The sequence below is a fragment of the Ascaphus truei genome, chromosome 8, assembly GCF_040206685.1.
Source record: "Ascaphus truei isolate aAscTru1 chromosome 8, aAscTru1.hap1, whole genome shotgun sequence".
Lineage (NCBI taxonomy): Eukaryota > Metazoa > Chordata > Amphibia > Anura > Ascaphidae > Ascaphus > Ascaphus truei.
Window position 1 is genome coordinate 21,407,955 of NC_134490.1, and position 18,694 is coordinate 21,426,648.

Genomic DNA, 18,694 nt, shown 5'->3' on the forward strand with positions numbered 1-18,694 from the left:
CCGTACATTTCTGTTTTTGAAACACCTGAAATTGACACAGTAGCACAGTACTGTACACATTACAATTCATTCATTTCATTTAATTGCACACAATCCATAAAATTCAAACAAAGCAACTGCGATTAACGCGCGTGCCTGGGGCGATTGGCCACTTTCATGCCGCGTGGAGTACAGCAGCGCACACGAAAACGGCGCCGTGATGTCTTAAAATAACGGCCGCTGCATCTGTATATGTAGAATTCTTTCCCATTCTATTATTCACAGGTGAGAAATAAATCTCTGGACATATCTGCAAGAATACGTGCCATTCTAAAAGACCTGATTTACTTCTCATAAATCATGTATGAAAGGCTAAGCGTTTGGGGGCTTTAGAAGAAAATCCCATACAGTATAGGGAGTAATAGTATGAGTTATAAGCAGAATTATTTTGACATGCATGGTATAACCGAATGCATAAACTTTTACTTCACTTGTCATTATTAATTTATTTTTTTAATCTACTATTTCTGTGCCTGACCACAAATGTCTTAAAGCATCGGCTGTATGAAATTCTGTTTTGCACTTTACGTAGAAAAACAGTAATACTGTACATTGTATTCTTAATGTAACATTTTTCTTTTTTTCAAAGGCCTTTCCTCTACAGTCAATTGTTTTCTTCGGTTCTTATAATCCATAAAAGGCTTCCTAACACGATTTCAAAGGTGCAGCCTGTCTGAAAGTGTTTTTGTAATACAAAGTGTAATCATTTGTGTTGGGTCCTCAGGTACATGAGGAAAAGGCAGACACATGTAAAAATGGTTATTCAAATACTACATCAAACTAACCTATTTTGAACGATGCATTAGATTTTTGCTTCCAATTTTTAGATTTAACGAATAGAAAACATTGCTGCTATATTACTTATTTCAAATGGGTCCAGGCTTTTATGCTGCTCTAATAAGAAATGTATACACTGCTCTCCAGGGTCTTTCTCGTAACCTTTTGATCTTTTATCTGTAAAGTACCAGCTTTGCTCCCTTGTTTCAATAGTAAATTGTTAACAGCATGAAACTGGCATGAACAAGTTGAAACAGTGCTAACCCGCGTTCCTGCACTAACTGGGGTACTGGGGAATAAAGTGCATTTTGAGTCAAAAGCCACACTACTTAAAGAGATCTCCACAGGTGTGTGGAAGTGCTTTCTTGCTCTTGTAAGGCACTATAAGCTTTCTATCAAGGCAGGGGGCCTCAAAACCCCCCCAACAGGTCACGTTTTCAGTGCATCGCTGCTTTAGTCCAGCTGGCTCAATCAGTCCTTGCTTTAGCTCAATCAGTGTCTCTGTTGAAGACTGCACCACCTGTGCTGAAGCAGGGAAATCCTGAAAACCTGACCTGCTATGGGGGTCTTGGGGACTAGAGTTGAGAACCCCTGCATTTAGGTGTTAACCACTATGCACATGGTAAGACATTCTTACTTCTACTCTAGTCTTTGTTGGGGTTTCAACTCAGGATTTGTTACTTACACCTCTTGTTGTAAGTAAGTCAGCATTCGGTTAACTTGTGTTCCAGACACTTCTCCATCTACATCAGCCAGGAATGTGTAGAGGAACTGGAACGTACTGAATGGAATTCGAGCAGAGCCGTTCTCATGGCACGAAGACAAGATCTCAGTAGCGATTTTCAAGGTTTTAGCAATGGTCTATTGAAGAAACACAACAGGGATATGGTGTCTGGTATATCTATATCTTTTTGTGCTTCTAAGTCTAATATCTATACATATACAAATATGTAGAATAGTTGATGGGCAGTCATTGTTAGTTGACATTTATCAATTCAGGAAAAAGAGAAATATTTGAGTTACACATTTGACAAGGGGAATATCCACATTTTTACCAGTACAATAGTGCAGCAGCAGCGCTAATACAGAAAGGTCATTGCCAATGTAACACCCTTTCCCTCCTCCTACGGGAGATTTGGCTGCTACGGGTGTTATGGTGCCACCTGTTAGGCTCACAAGAGGCCTAAGCCTCCACGCTTGGGGGAGCCTGGGGTGGCTGGTGCAGTGCCTCCACCCGTGAGGATCCCAACGTTGGCGGGATAGGCCCTCACGGGAACCAGTATACCTATTATAGTATACCCTAAATAAACACAATCCAAACAATGTATATGCAACTCACTTTACTAGGGTCCCCTAGCCCTCCTGGTAACACAATATATGTAATAGCCACAGATAATAACAACAACAATATAATATCTCCCAAAGTACTGAGGGTGCCCTGGGAACCTAGAACCCGATGTCTGCAGAACAATCCCACCCAAGTATATGTGAGGGCAGCACTACCCTTCTGTGAAGTGTTGGTGCATGTGGTACCTTCCTGGCTACTCGAGTACACCAGGGGATTTGAAGACAGGCTGCAAGCGTGGTCCCACGATGCAGAGCCTTCGACACAATCCCCTCTCGCCTCACGGCCCGTCACACTTTGGGGTGATTCTCCCGCTGTGGAATCCTTCCCAGTCATGCCTAATACTACCGGGGAATCCCTGAACTATGGCAAGCCCTACAACACTACACTACAGGGTAGGGGAAGCTAGCTGGGGCCTATGGGGAACCGGGCTGACTTGCTCCCTGGACACTACTTCTCCCTTGGCCGGCTCCGTCAGGACTGCCTCGTTGTCTCCAGTCCCGTGGAGGACATCCTGGTCTGTAGCACTTGCTCACCCGGCGGCGCCATCCACAATATAGCCGTCGCAATACACACAGTCCCAAAATACATGCAGCGCCAACCACAAAATGACCGCCGCATCATCCCCTGAACCTCCTGAACGACGGAACCACTGCCAGTAAGGAGGCAAGGAAGGGTACCCTACTACACTAATATAAAACTATATCTATATCCACAGGCTTCTATTGAAATGATTAATGCATTTCTTCTGGCTTTTCATGAATCTGTGTGTGCTTCAAACAGAGCTTAATTGGGGGGTTCAATCCTGTATGGCCCACTTAAAAGGGCCAGATGGGTTGTGTATTGCTGATAGAATTGAGATAAGGGCGGTGTCTGGCAGATGTGGGAATAAAATATGGCCCTTGTGACTGTCTATAAACATGTTTTTTTTAGAGCGAACTTCAAAGCTTTCCCTGGAGGTCGATTATGGATGGCCAGGGGGCATGGCTAAGAAAGTATTCAACATGAGAGTGACTATTAAAAATGAGAATTTCCTGTGATGTCATCTCCTCTGCCCAATCAGAGTAACAAATCTGTAATCGTGTCACCGTGGGCACATCCTGAGATCACACACTATATGTTTAAGCGATAATAAGGGACAGATATTCATTTGGCGCTTAAATTTAGGATTAAGATTGTCATGTTTGGTCTCGTTATGTCCGCAATGAGCGCCTTAATCTATTAATGAAGCTCACATGTGTGTAAGTATTACAGAAGTGAAGTTATGAAGCGGGTATATCCTTAGGCACAGATTCAAACATCTCTGGAAGGAGTTTTTTTTTCTCTGTCGTAAAACCATCAATCTCACATCTGATTTACGACAAGGGGTGGGTTTATGTGGTTTACATGGGAAGAAAGAATATTTAAGTCTGAGCAAAGATTATGAAAATCAGATCACATCACAGGTGTATTTGGGACCAAATACGTGAGGCCTTATCTTCTGTACTAGTGACTTCTCTGGGAGAAAACCTATAACATTTGGGTAATGTACTGTATAGGGATGTTTATTTGATGTTTTATTCTTTTATTTTAAGACGCTGTTCTGCATTTATTTGTAACTGTTTGTTCTTGTAATACTTTTTTTCTGTAATCTAAGCACTATATAACATTTAGTAAGTAATACTATGGGCTCTGAATGAACTGTAGCACGCTCTGGAGAGAGTATTTCCGTTTTCAGACACATTTTGCTACAACTGATTTTTGTGTGTTAAAGTTTTTTCTATAATACACAGGAACCTGGGAGCCTGGCAAATATTAATTTGACATCTTTTGTTTGCATAACTACCCCAGGTGGTAGTAGTGATGATTGCAATTGATTAAGGGGTTAATATTAACTCATCGGAGGTACCTTGCGCAGGCGAAAGTTGAGTTGGCTAGAGTAGCTATGTGTATTAACCCTGGTTGCATATCTAAGTCACTTGCTCACTTATTGGCTGTTCGTGACGGTGGTATATTGGGACGGATTTAGGGGCAATATAACTAATTTGAGGGACCTTTGCGAAGGTGAATAGTGGGGCAGCTTGCGAGTTGTGTATTAACCCTTGTCCTGTAGAGGAGATATTGTCCATTTGAGGGACCTCTGCGGAGGTGAAAAGTGGGAGCGCTTGGAGCGTGAGTTTTAACCCTTGTCCCATATGCAGGTGATAGGGGTTTCGTCCCTGACACAGGTTAAATCCATTTCAGGCTGTATCCCCAAGGTGTGAGCTTTAACAGTCAGAATTTGTTGCCATTTCCTTTTGCATACTGTGTAGTATGAATGGTAACTTTAGGAACTGACTTGGCAGATCCAGTCCTTTAAATCTTCAATCCTACTTTATCAATCTGGACTAACTAGACCTGTTTGGGTTAATCTGAAGCCAAATTGCAACACCATCTGCATATTGCCCCAATATGTTATGTTTTTCAAAACAGGGCTTACTTATACTGTATTAACATGCTTATGCTTTGTCAAATGCTTCAAGAGCAGGCTTAAGGAATGAAGAAATGGAGGGAAATACTTTAAGGGATTCATATGTTATTAAATAAATGATTGACTTACCACACCAAGAGAGCTGCATGCCAGGGCTAGGAACTTTAGCCACTCAATCTCATCAGGCAAGCATCCTACTTTAATTATGCTGGTGAACAGGTCTTCAGGTAGGCCTTGTGCCTTCCACATATCTAACAGTTCATTTGTTTCTATCGTCAGCCTTCCGCCCAGCTTTAAAAAGTATCAAAAGCATTCATTAATATTCTGCGTGAGCACTGACGTGATCTCAGAAAGAGGTATATTTCTTATATTGACTGATGCTATAAGCAATTATATTCACTTAGAAAGAATGTTGTGTACAGTATGCCTGCTGTAGTTTTTTTTATGTTAAATACAGTACTTGCCATTTCTGCCTATTTTAATATGAGTGCTGTTTATGTGTACGTGATAATCTCTCCAGGACCATTATCTTTGGTGTATTCCTACAGAGTATAATGTATGCTATATTGTACAGTATGTTAGAATGATATTTTCCTGGCGGAGCGTGCAAAGAAAAATGCCACAATCTGCGGTCTGTAGGGAGCTATGGGAGGCGCAGCCAAGAAGGGTGGGCTCGGCCATGATGCGGGGCGCGGCCATGGCAGAGCATATCTGCCCTTCCATTGGCAGCCCGCGGAGCATGGGACCGCGTTGCGGCACATGAAGACAAAATTCTTGTCTTCCCTACCAGCGTACGCGTCACAGCGCTTTGTGCGCCCACACACACACGCCACTGGGACCTGCCCCATAGAGGGCTGTGCTGTGCTGTGGTGTGTGGCGCGCACGCGGCAGCCGGCCACTGGGGATCTGGCCTAAGAGATAATGGGGAAAGGTAGGGTTGCAGACCTGTCTGAGATATGTGAAAGTGCTATTTTTATTTGCTGTACGGTGGAGGTTTTTTTTGTAACTTTTTTTTACCTACCATAATTTATTTAATATGTGATTGAAAGACTAATGGGTAATGCATTTTTGGCTGATGTTGAAGTGTACCAGGGGAAAGTATTCAGCCTCTGATGCCACGGCTGCACACAGAACTCATCTTATTTCATGCAGAAAAGTACTTTTTTTATTTTGCGCATTTTATGGCAGGAAGACATGGGCAAAGAAATGATAAGGATTATTATCATCATTATAGTTTATTTGTGAAGCGCCAACCTATTCACAGCACGGTACAATGGGGTACAGAGTTATGTTTTGGTAACAAAGACTTTGCTTGTATTTCAAGTATCAGGTTTAGAATATGTGTGCCTTGCAGCAAAGATTTCCCTTTCATTCAGTAGTATCAAATGATTTGTAATACTAGCATACCTGTACATGCTGATACCATCTAGTGTGGCAGGTTTTATTGACATAGGTAAGGAAATACAGTACAGCATACTGTAATGCGATTAAGAAAGATGCAGAATCTGAATATAATATGTACCTCTCTCTTGAAAGTTGATGCACACAGAGCAAATTTCTTTGATAATTTGATCAAGAGATACATTCTTCGCCTACATTTCATGAAAATTGTTTCTGGAGATGTTCTTGACCCCCGTATGCAAACACTGATGAGCTATTGCCAGGGAAACACAGAAAATCCTGGAGCTCCCACGTCAGCTTTTGCACATGGCGGTTATTTTAAACTGGTGTGACTATGTGAAACGCATGCATAGCAAAACATCTCGATAATGAATAAAGTTTTCCCAAGATTCTAGAAGTGAGCCAGACCTGCAACAACTGGAAAAATGTCTGTTTAGAGTTAGATGTGGTCATCAAATAACTCCCCTTCAATCTCGAATCTGATAATAATTTTTTTATTTCCTTATTTGATCAGTATTTTGTGACATTTTCTTTTTTTAACCTACCGTATTTCCTCGATTGCAAGACGCCATCGATTGTAAGACGCACCATCGATTTGGCCCTTACAATTGAGGAAAATTACTTTTCCACTTACCATGTTTCAGGTGGGGTCCCATGTCAGCGGAGGATGAAGCGGGTGGCGGCAGGAGAGGTCCCATGTCTGCAGATGGTTGAAGATGGACAGTGGGTGGGAATGCGGCGGGAGTGTGGCAGGTGTGCAGTGGCAGGATAGGTCCCAAGTCTGCAGGTGAATGAAGATAAGACGACAGCGAGCGGGCATGCGGTGGTAGTGGCAGGAGATCATTATGGCAGGAGAGCTGAGCAGGAGCAGAGCGGCATAGGGGAACGGGTGGGGAGGAGCACACTGTAACCGGAAGTCAGACACCGGTCAACGTCCGGTGTTACAGTGTGCACCTCCCAAGCCGTTCCCGTATGCCGCTCTGCTCCTGCTCAGCTCTCCTGCTATTATGATCTCCTGCCATCACCGCATGCCCGCCTGCGGTCTTCTTATCTTCATTCAGCTGCAGACTTGGGACCTGGCTTGCAGCCGCACTCCCGCCCGGTGACCATCTTCAACCATCTGCAGACGTGGGACCTCTCATGCCGCCATCGCCTGATTTGTCCTCTGCTGAGATGGGACCTCTCCTGAAATAGGGTAAGTGAAAAGAGTGGGTTAGTACTGTAGACACTTTTTTTAACTTACATTTTTTAATACATCGATTCTAAGACGCACCCCGATTTTAGACATGTGAAAATCAGAAAAAAGGTGCGTCTTAGAATCGAGGAAATAGGGTATACTTTAAGATGTATATTATATGTTATAGTAGAGTTCTAGCAGACCATTTAATGATTTCTACTATTTATTTATAATAACATTTATATAGCGCCCTTATCCAGAGCGCTGTACATTAGTTAGTAAAACTTGTTTGGTTGGTGGGCAGGGGAGAGAACATTCTGGATCGGGCTATGGGTTGGGAGCATTTAAGAGCTTGCTTGGTTGGGGTAAGGTCTCTGGATTTAATCTGGTCGGTGGCATGGTGATGGGTCTGACAATGGGGACAGTGGTGTCAATTGGATCTATGAAGTGGGTGACTTTGGAGGGTTTTGGAGAGGCTTTAGGTAGCGGAGATCATGGGAGTTGGGGAGGGTGGGGTGAGGGAGGGGATTGGAAAGGTGGTTAATGGGGGATCATGGAATGTGATGGAAAATAGATTAGTTTTTGGTTGCCTTCTGAAGATAGTTAGGGAAGGGGCAGATTGGATGTTGGGGGGGAGCTTGTTCCAGTGGAAGAGGGTGAGTAAGGCAAAGGATCGGAATCGAGAGGTGGCACAGGGGGATTAAGTATTTAGATACTAGGAGATTTGAAAAATAGCGGGTAAGGCAATCTAGCATACTGTAAATGAAACACTCAAGGGTATAATATTCAGTGTGTATTTTCCATCAATAAGCACTTAACTAATTAAACATTCCTTTTTTCTGTGATGGCGTTACATTTATCATACTTTATAATCAAGTTTCTTGAAATTGAGCATCAATGGGCTTCAGAGGTCTCTGGTACCTCCTACCTGGCACATGTTTTACAAAATAAAAAGGGAGAAAATTGGCAAACCTCAGAGCAGATAACTACTTAGAACATCTCTGCCACCTAACTCCTATCTAGCTACTTTTGCTGACACACACACTTCTTGACAGAAGCATTCTCTAAATTGACACCAAGCATCAGTTTAGCAACCGAATGGTTATTTGCGCTCTTTGATAAATAGTCTGCACTGGTAACATGTTGAGGCGCAGAGAAGTGTAAACACATATTTGTTCGTACTAACAAAAATCTAATTTTACAGGACACTTGTGAATGGGATTTACATATTTTAGGTGACCTCATCTGTGAAACCATAGTATGGTTTGGAATGACCAAGAAATACTCTGTTGGCATACAAACAAAGTGCATTGTCATGTGTGTTTACTCCTTGGCTATTTCCATACTGTGGTGTGTAAGTGGTACCCCGAAGAAAAAAGCATTGAAAACCACTGTTTCAGGTATATGAAATGACTATGCGAATTGTTTCTTCCTTTATTCTCATTTATCATCCAGCTTTCGTAGAATTGGTAAACTGACAGTGTGTGACTTGTGTTGATTCTGTTCTTGTTCATATCTCATTTTCTGATTCACTGCAAACGTATGTTACTTCCGCATGAAAATGTATGTGGTTTCTCAAAACTGTCATGTAAGACAATGAGGACAAACAGATAATGGGGTCTTACTTTCGTGTGCAATTCCTTTAAGAATTGGGGAGTGAGAACTGCCCAGTTTGAAAGAGTTATTCTTTCTGGTCGTTCTTTTATTGGTAGAGGCTCCCCTTTTGTCAAGGCTGTGAAGTATCTGTATTAATAGAGAGGGTACTCAATTTGTCATGGAAATGAAGTACATACATTGAAAGATAGCTATTATCTACAAGCTGCTCCTCCTTTTACAGTCAAATACCCTCTTCACTTCATACCAACCACAGTATATACCGAGTATAATTAGAACAACTGTGTAACATGCATATACATTCTTAAGTGGGGAGTTTCTGCTTCATGCTAAAGGATGACAATGACTAGATTTCGTTTTTGTGCTCAATACTGTACAGAATATAATTGGCAAATGTGTCAAATAATTAATTATTTTGCATTGCCAATGGTTTGCTGATCTATGGTAACAAAAACACTAATTAGGCCTCATGACCCAGTTTTAAATTGGTTACCTATAAGAACTATTGACCAACACTGATACCCCATTCATACCACAGATGAAATGCTTTCATTTCATATGCAAGCCTTCTTCTATTTCCTCCAAATGTGGTTGTTAGACATTTATTAGCATATAGATTCAGTTTACATACTTAATACCGTCAGCAGAAATCTATTGGTTTACAAATAAAACGAATAAAAATATATATTAAAAAAAAAAACGCAAGTCTCAGAAATGATTTAAGATCCCTCGGGCTGTTTTCACAAATACAGAATATTTCCATGCAGTCTCTGAAGAATAAACCCAACAATTCAGTTGCATGTTCAAGTTTAAGGGTTTTATTTAATGATTCTCTTTGATCGATTAGTCAAATACTAATGGAGCCTGAGGAAAATGCCTGAATTTTCTCTATTGATGTTCTGTGGGAGAGACTTACTGAATAAGCCAAGTTAAGTACCTCTAAAAATAGATAGGGTCACTGGAGGTGAAATAAACAGAGAAGAAAATATATACAGTATGGTCAATACGTTTTTGTTTTGGACTGATAGAGACAAACTGTTATAATATTTCAATTCTCTTAGCTTCCAGTGGTTAAGTATAACAATATTGCTCAATGAAACTACATTTTGCTATTTTACTTTGCGTTAAATCTAAATAGCATTCATTTTCCAGGGGAATCTCTTTAGCCGTTCAGTTTATAGACCATTTTCTTGTAATTAAAGCAATAGATTATTTTTAGGGGAACATGTTCTCACCCTTCCCTGTGGAAATGATCAAATTGTCTTGTGCTAGACATACTGATTCATTCCCTGGTGGTTCTTTCCCCCAGCTAATATATAACCTTACCCATCAGCATAATGTGGACATACACTGAACATCACAGGCACTATGGCCATTTACCATCACCAAATGTATGCTCTTTGTGGCATCTGCCAACTCCAGTGACATTTGCAGAGCCATGGAGGCAGCAGACCGATCATGTCCCAGGAGTCATGTGAATGGTGTAAAAGTAATTCACATCACCCTGGAAGTAACAGCCCCATGGTCAATAAATTTCTTGGAATGGAAGTGGTTAAAATAGTTTAAAGCTGCAGCCCTCTTCGCCCCCTCCCCCCTCCAAACTCCCCCAGTAATAACAGAACCTGACAATTCATTTGGCCCTTATCAGTTTCATTTTACATTTATTACTTCAGTGGTATCAGTTACAACCATTTAGAGACCACCTAAACCTCCCAGGGATGCACGTGTTCAACAAATGCAATATAGAACAGCAGCAAGAGCACTTTGCAGTAGTAAAAAAAGGGAAATCTTTAATTTTATGGTGAGAAAAGGGAATTGCTGTTTTAACCCACAGAGCGCAGAGTTTTAGGTTCTAACTTGATCATTAGTGTTCAGAAAATACCAGACAAACACCCCCAACCAACAGGTCAGGTTTTCAGGATATCCCAGTTTCAGCACAAGTACATCAGAGGCTCATTCGAAGACTCAGCCACCTGTGCTGAAGCAGGGACTGATTAGGCCACCTGTACTGAGGCAGAGAGATCCTGAAAACCTGACCTGTTCGGGGGGCTTGAGGACTGGAATTGAGCACCCCTGCTGTATAGGATTACCAATTTTCAACCACGGAAGTATAGATACGTGTAATTAGTGATGTCATTGCTAAACCGCATCAGTTTTATGCTGAGCCTTTGATGGCGAGGGGGTAGCTCCACTTTTTCCTGCTATCACCACTGCACAGCCTCTTAATAAACCTTTTGGGATAAGCCTTCCCATCTCTAATGATGTCTTTTCATTTCTCCAATTGGGCATCTCCAGTCCACACAGACACCCTGCTATACCCCATCAAAAGCACAGAAAGGAGAATGGTCACGCCATCCACAAATTTAGGACATTTTGCTATCCAAACATTCTTCAGTTGATGGTTGATTAGGAAATAAATTAAGAAATAATCACAGCCGCCTGGGTTGAGCGCAGAATTATTATACAAAACACTAATGGGCCTATTCAATTATACCGAACCTGCTATTCTGGCTGTTTTCGGTCAAAAATCCGAATTGACATCATTTTCGGCCAGAAATAGTCCAAATGGCCACTTTGGTCTGTATTGAATTAGCCCTTCATTCTGTCTACAGCTGAACACATGGTAAGCCACATATGACAATGATAAAATAGCACTTAAGAACAAATAAGTTGTTTGATAATTCTTGTTTACAGTGTAGTTAAAGTGGGTTCACCCGCTTCCAAGCCCCTGACATTACCCCTGACTTTGCTGCTACCATGTTCATATTTACATCTAAAGGAGGAGAAAAGCAATAAGTAGCGGGGAAAAGGATATTCAACGTAAATAAAATGGTAGTAGAAAACTGTCTGACCTATCACTACTATCATTTGTCCCAACTGTAAGTGTACCTTCAACATTATTATTTTTTTGTTGCTGTTGTACAACCCCAAATTGTGCTATTTTAGTTCCAGTGCATTGACAGTGCTGGGCTGGTAATTCACTTATCCAGCACACTAGGCAATCTGGGCCTGCTTGCCACAGGTGGGCTGGGCGAAACACTTGGGACACCGGAGGAGTGGAGAGAGGTGTTTACTTAGGTCTGGGGAACATGAACTTCAAAAGCGTAGCCATTGTTCATCCCAGACTCTGAAGCATCTATGAAGATGAGCAGGTAATGGCGGTGGCACAGCCGATGAAATACAGGCCTGGCTGCCGGTGCCGGTTGCACAAAAAAAACTTTACACTTTGTCAAAGCGCCAGTGCCTGCGTGAAACACGTTAGAGTGGTTCTCCTCACTGCTTATATGTGCCAATAAAGTTTTTTGTGGCACCGGCAGTCCAGGTCTGTATTTCATTGGCTGTGCATCGCCATTACCTGCTCGTCTTCTGTGTTCCACCTCGGTAGGAGCACGTCAACTACCCCTCCATAGACCGCAGTCGGAGTGAGTAAACTTCATCATTTATCCTTCAGTTGAAGACTTATTTAGAGATATGAGCCGCTGGTTCTGTTTGCATCGTGATTTATAGGCAGAAGTATGTATCTAGACATCTGACAAATATATAGCATTGCTTTTGCAATCCAGCCAATCACAGGTGCCTATACAGATCATTGGCTCACAGTCATAGTTCTAAGGTACTCACTCTGTTGAACAATATTCCTTTGTAAGCGGACAAGGGTTGGGCCACATCAGTCATTCATTTTTCACAGTCATTATCAATGATGAACAACACTCCAAATATATGCAGACCACCTACTTTGAAGCATTGCTATGGAGGTTACTCCAATATCCCTACATTCTGAAGCATGTATGTCTGCAGGAGGTTTCAGGATGAAACTAGAAACTGAGGCCTGGGTCCCAACACCAACTGACTCAGTTCCCATTGGTCAGTTTGAATTTCCCTATCTCTGTGGCCTGTCCTAAAGCACTGTCACCTCCCACGCCCCTGACTGGCCCATCACAGGCGAGCCCTCGCTCTCTGATAGACCAATGTAGTATCCTGCTCTGATTGGTAGGCCTTCCATGGTTTCAGATGGAGGCTGGAAAACGATGTAAACCCCTGGAAATCACAGTTAGTCAGATTAGATCCAGACTCCGTCTAGGAGACAGTTGATGTGTTACTCCGAGGTATATACTTCTGTTTTAATTTAAATTGTATTAATCAGGTTAGAGATACATTAAAAATAATTTCAAACAACAAATTTTGCAACATATGTATAAATTCTTTAAAGGTTTGTATAACTTTTTAGCACTGAAATATTAACACACAAATAAAATCTTAGTACCTAGGCTCCATAGAGTTGCACATGCATACTTGCACGTGCACAGAGATATACACAGACCCACACATGCCTACAGTATATTGATATATTGTTATATACTGTAGAAAAATGCTTACAGTTTGTGGGTGCTAAACTTTTGGGCATCTACTGTAAAGATTGAAGGAAGAGATAAACCTACCTGGTAGACCACTCGATCAGGTCAGAAGGCTGGGTCTTAATGGCAGATTTTGTATACTGTTTTAATATCTCTGGCAGTTCTGGCGGTATAGTCATTTGTTTCTCGGTCTGTGGCATATTTGTTAATTCTGCAAAAAATAATAATCCGGGCATAAAAATGAAATAGCAGACACTAGCAACAAAATTACTGTTGTGAATTAAGGAAAATATTTTTAATGTAACGACCTGCTTAGAAAATTATTCATTTAATTCCATCCCTCTCATAACAATGGTCAGCATATCCACTATGACCATTACAGCACTGCGGTAATCCCGGTTATTTATTTACAAAGCCGAGTCAGCTGAACGGTTAGCAGTTCCCTTCATTTTAACCCCTGCATAGCCAGGGCTCCCTGAAAAAAATGCATTTTAGACCTCCTTGGCAGTGCAGGAGTTAATGGAGGGCACTCGTTTACTTTAATAGGGATCATTCATAAAGCAGCATTAGCTATATTGCACATAGAAAATCCATTCGCTTGAATAACGGGCACTCTAAGTAGGCAGAACCTTGTAATTCCATATATTACGCCGAGGTTCTCATAACACAACAGTAGTACAACCATGCTCAAAAAGCCAATTAACTGTATAGAGACCACTTCTAAAGCAGCAGTTGCCCCATCATGTTCAGTAAGGCCAATTACTTAAATGGAGATAAATCATGAACCATTAGTTCATGCATACTAAGTCCATTCATTTTAATGGCCCCATTCAAAGTAATGGTAGCTGTACTACAGTATGCATTCTAAATCTCAGCCCTTAAGACCTACCACTGTTTTGCTGTTAACATTGGGAAATAACTTTACAACAGTTCCTTTGGAAGGCACTCAAAACGCGCACTTTTTTTCCTTTCTCTAAGGACCCAGCTTTTCGGACCTCTTGCCCCCCCAATTGTTTTTTTTTTTTACAACTTATTGCATAATACAATGGAAAAATATTGGGAACTTTTGGGGGGGAAGGGGCTGCTAAAGACCATTGCAAAGCCAAAACTTTTTTAAAGAGAAATGTGCAGAAGTTTTGGCATTTTCATCAGTTTTGCTATTTTCTGTCTTCTGAAGATGGCAGGTGACACGAATGCCACAGCTGTGTACACATGGCCTTTCTATCCAGCTGACACACCTCAACGCAGGACACTAACAATGATCAATATCTCCCCCAAAAACATCACAGTACCCCTCAATTACACTTCCACCACCAAGGATAGTTTAAGGTCTTACCCTCAGGAGTCCTGGTCCCCTGTTTACTTAAAGAAAATGTAATTAACACAAAAACCCAATGTAGCAAAGTGTGTCTGAAAAAAATGCAGTTAATCGCTTCACAGAGGGTACTAGGTTCAATTAGAGCCCAAAGACAGTACTTATTAAATGTTAGATTTAATATACGAAAAGGATACAGTGCTTCATCAGGGGTAATCTGTACAGATAATTCAAGGCCCAAGAGTGCCAACCATCAACCTCACCCCACCACCCAAATGTTTAAAAACAATCCGATGGACCAACTATAATGCAGGTGACTAGACCCTGTGCAATGCCATCTGCCTCCAGTGAAGACAAGTCTTCAATACTGATTTAAACTTTGCTCCTCTGTTGAATGAAGATTACATTTATCCTCAGTGAGTATTTTTTTCGGGGGGGGGGGGGCGGCAGAACCTTTGGTCTTCAGTACTCAAACTGCAGTCCATACTGTCATACATTGTCCTCTCTCTGCAGATGACTCCTATGTTTTGTGAGAGTGCAGCACTTATATAGGGATTGACGCCATCATATGAAACCTGATTAGTGTCCGGTCTAGGATGTTTGGCTATGACCAAACCACCGCAGGCAGCGACTTGCTATTCGGCGGAGCGCCAACAGCGGTTTGGTCATGCCCAAAAGTCCCATTCTGCTAGTGACTACGTGTTAATAAACCGAACGAGATTGCTTGATTTAACAAGTGGTCACTGCTCTTAATTATTACATCAGAAAATGTCTAACAGCCATGTAGCTATTGTACTATGGAGGGGGTTAGGTGTGTAGTTGTGGGGGTGGATGATCAGGGTGGCTGTCCCAGGGAGAAAGTTTAGGCCCCCTAGCGGGGAGGGCAAAAAAAACTGCTGAAGCACTCTTGGAGTATATTTATTAGGGCAATAACGTGTGTAGCAGACACATTGTTACTCCTTTTCACAATAATAGAAAACAAATGATAGCAGATCAATTATGTATGGACCCTAATAATGCTAATATGCTAATAGCCTACAAGCTTTTCCCCTTGTACAGTATATAAGATTTGACTCATAGAAGGACTATCCAAAGAGACCTACTGAAGTATTTAATCAGAAAACATATCTGGATGGACATTAGTTGTATCTTCTTCCTGTGACTGATGCATGCTTTAATGGCGATTTCACTAATTACTCTGAACGTCTATGGTTAGTAGATTTAATGAATTCTGTAGCACAGTGAGGACACACTTGACCTGGCCACTCTCCTAGACTTTGGGTAGAATGTTCTGGACTGACGTCAGTAGAGAGTAACCTGCATTAAAAAGGAATGCTTTCCCAATACTGAGAAAACAGAATTAGTCATAGCAATGTTAACATTAATACTTGTATTTATTGCAATAAATACAAATGTGCATATTGCTAGCTGATGCCCCGTTGTTATTCAGTAATTATATAATCTTTTGATCACGTATGTGTGTAAGGAACATTAAAAGGTTAGTGTGGTCAGGAGTAACAATATCACAGCTCTTTCTTTACAACAGTGAACGAGCTGCCAAAATACAGGTTATTAAGAACAGCTGGAAATGACATACCACAGGAGTGGCCAATTCCAGTCCTCAAGGCCACCAACAGGTCGTGTTTGAAGGATATCCCTGCTTCAGCACAGGAGGCTCAATAAGTGACTCAGTTGTTGACTGAACCACTCACTGATTGATCCACCTGTGCTGAAGCAGGTATATCCTTAAAGCCTGACCAGTTTGTGTCCCTTGAGGACTGGAGTTGGCCACTTTTGGCATAATACATCACATAATACATTACATCATTTGACAATAGCACTAAAAAAAAGTTAATCAGACTGTAAGCTCTTCGGGACAGGGATTTCCTTTCCCATTGTCTGATTTTTGCTGCACTTATTGTATTATTATAATTCCCTGTACTGTATTCTTTGTGAAGCGCTGAGTACGCTGTTGGCACTATATAAATAAAGACATACAATACAATACAATCACTGGCCTAAAAGAACCTTGATCTCAGAGTTAGATTTCTGCAGATGTTTTTAAGTGTACAAAGTGTCCTTAGGAACGAGTGGCAATGTGTTTTTAAAGCAGCAGAATAAAATGAGGTTTTTGAGCTGTGCCCCCCTGCCTGGCAGCCCAAGCGTTCGCACCCCCCTGTCCTAGGATCCGACGTCACATGACGCTGCGGGTCATGTGACATCATGTCATGTGACAGGGCTTAGCGACGCGTCACGTGACCGGGCAGCGTAATTTTATGCGCATTGCCATAGCTCCGTTGCCATGGAGTCGCGTCGCCGAAGAGCCGGCCGAAAGCAGGTAAGAGAAGTTACAGAGGCCTCACGCCTCCCCCGGCATTTAATTTAAATGACAAAGGGAAGAACGCGGGGGACCTGTAACCGCCGTGCCCCACCATGAAAATCTTGAACCCCCAGTTTGCGCACCCCTAGTTTAGAGCAGTGTTTTTTTAACCTTTTGTTTAGTTAAGGATCTCTGTAATTATATTGTGAAATTCGGAGGAACTCCAACCCTCTCTAATAGCGTGTCTAACATCAGACGCATTGTAAGGAACCCCAAACCTCTAATAACGTGTCTGAGATCAGACGCATTGTAAGGAACCCCAACCCTCTCTAATAACGTGTCTGAGATCAGACGCATTGTAAGGAACCCCAAACCTCTCTAATAACGTGTCTGAGATCAGACGCATTGTAAGGAACCCCAACCCTCTCTAATAACGTGTCTGAGATCAGATGCATTGAACATTCTTCTGTATTTTGTACAATTTACAAAAGACCTGAAATTTGCAGGGAACCCTTTAGGGATGGACCCAAGGCTTCCTAGGAACCCCTGTTGAAAAACACTTGTTTAGGGTATGAGATCAAAGCTTAGTTAATAAAGTCTTATTACTACATTTTTAATAATAGTACCAGATGGATCAGAAAAATGAATAAAAAAAATACACATCAAAGTTCACTACATCTGTAATTGGATCGAATACAGGATATAGGATGGGACATTAAAATGCTTTAATCAAAATAATATGGTTAGCTCCTTTTTCTTTAGTCATATTAGCATCTTTAAATTATTCCATGAATCAATATAAAAATGTAAGCGGTTGAAAAAAATTGTCCTTTATTAACAGTTTTCTATCAATCTTATTAAAGGTCCTTATTATTAGGTCTTATTGAAACTAAACTCAATTTAGAGTTGCGTATTGGATTTAGTTGATTGGTATAATTGAGCCTTGAGGGGAGGGGGAAACTTGTGTGACAGGTAAATCAATTATTCCCATGAAAAAAATGGAGATATTTAAACATATGTTTCACCAGATAAAAGTCAAGGTTTGCTTTGAAAGTGGATTGACCATTTTTGGAATATTGGCTTCCTACCATGACACTGACCTGAAATGTGTTGTCAGCTTGAACCGTCACGCCACCTCCTGCCAGGGCTTTCACGCTGTTACTAAAATGAAAGATTTCTTTGTTGGACACAGCCGCTTTCATGGTATCCTAGTGACCAGTTGATGTCATAACGGCAGATCCAATGATGACATAGCTCACATTAGCATAATAATCACTGTCAAGACAGGGAAACAAGCTGCAATATATATATATTTCAGGTGGGCATTTTCACGTGGGTTTTGGTTCTAAAACATTTTCGTGGTGTGGTTTAGGTTTTAAAAAATAATAATTCTGCTTTGGTTCTTGTAATGGCAAAACCTGATTTGTTTGGCTTTTGTTTTGGATTTCTTTCAAATTATGAAAAAACACTCAAAATAATTATGAAAGTGCTAAAAGACAGGTATGTGGGTTCCAGATTCAAACATCACAAACTTCGAAGTCCTTTTTGGGAGTTTGAGTTGAACTCTGGAACCAACTTTATACCACAAAAAAACTGATCTGATAATTTTTTTGTAATGTTTTATGTATTTATTTTCCTTTTTTTGTTTTTATATACTAGGCAAACTTTTAAGTTCCCGATTTAAAAAAGAAATAAATGTTTATTTTGATTTAATTTGATAATTTTTTATATAATTGCAAAACCAAAACACAAATGTATTACCTTCTGTACAAATGTATGTAACTATGGCAATGTTATTATTGCCTTCAAACCCCCATTTGTACTGCGCTGAGGAATATGTTAGTATATTATCAATAGGTGATAACATTTATTAAGATCAATTTACATAAGCCTGAAAAAGTA

The 18,694-nt window shown here is 41.0% G+C and overlaps 2 protein-coding genes across 6 annotated transcripts in view; one reads left to right on the forward strand and one right to left on the reverse strand.

Moving 5' to 3' along the window:
• The window catches only part of LOC142501207 (ropporin-1-like), a 22,718-nt gene extending 4,673 nt beyond the window's left edge, over positions 1 to 18,045 (reverse strand). Inside the window, exons 1-5 of one of the 2 annotated variants that reach the window (XM_075610758.1) lie at positions 17,893 to 18,045; positions 13,242 to 13,368; positions 8,814 to 8,931; positions 4,740 to 4,901; positions 1,502 to 1,677 (exon numbers count right to left, since the gene is read on the reverse strand). In XM_075610758.1, the coding sequence (XP_075466873.1) occupies positions 1,502 to 1,677; positions 4,740 to 4,901; positions 8,814 to 8,931; positions 13,242 to 13,357 (572 nt within the window). In that variant the 5' untranslated portion in view covers positions 13,358 to 13,368; positions 17,893 to 18,045. Of the gene's footprint in view, positions 1 to 1,501; positions 1,678 to 4,739; positions 4,902 to 8,813; positions 8,932 to 13,241; positions 13,375 to 17,892 lie in introns of those variants that run through there. The other variant, XM_075610759.1, reaches the window with a different exon arrangement.
• The window catches only part of LRRC20 (leucine rich repeat containing 20), a 365,681-nt gene that overhangs the window by 186,820 nt on the left and 160,167 nt on the right, over positions 1 to 18,694 (forward strand). The gene's annotated exons all lie outside the window — the stretch shown is intronic.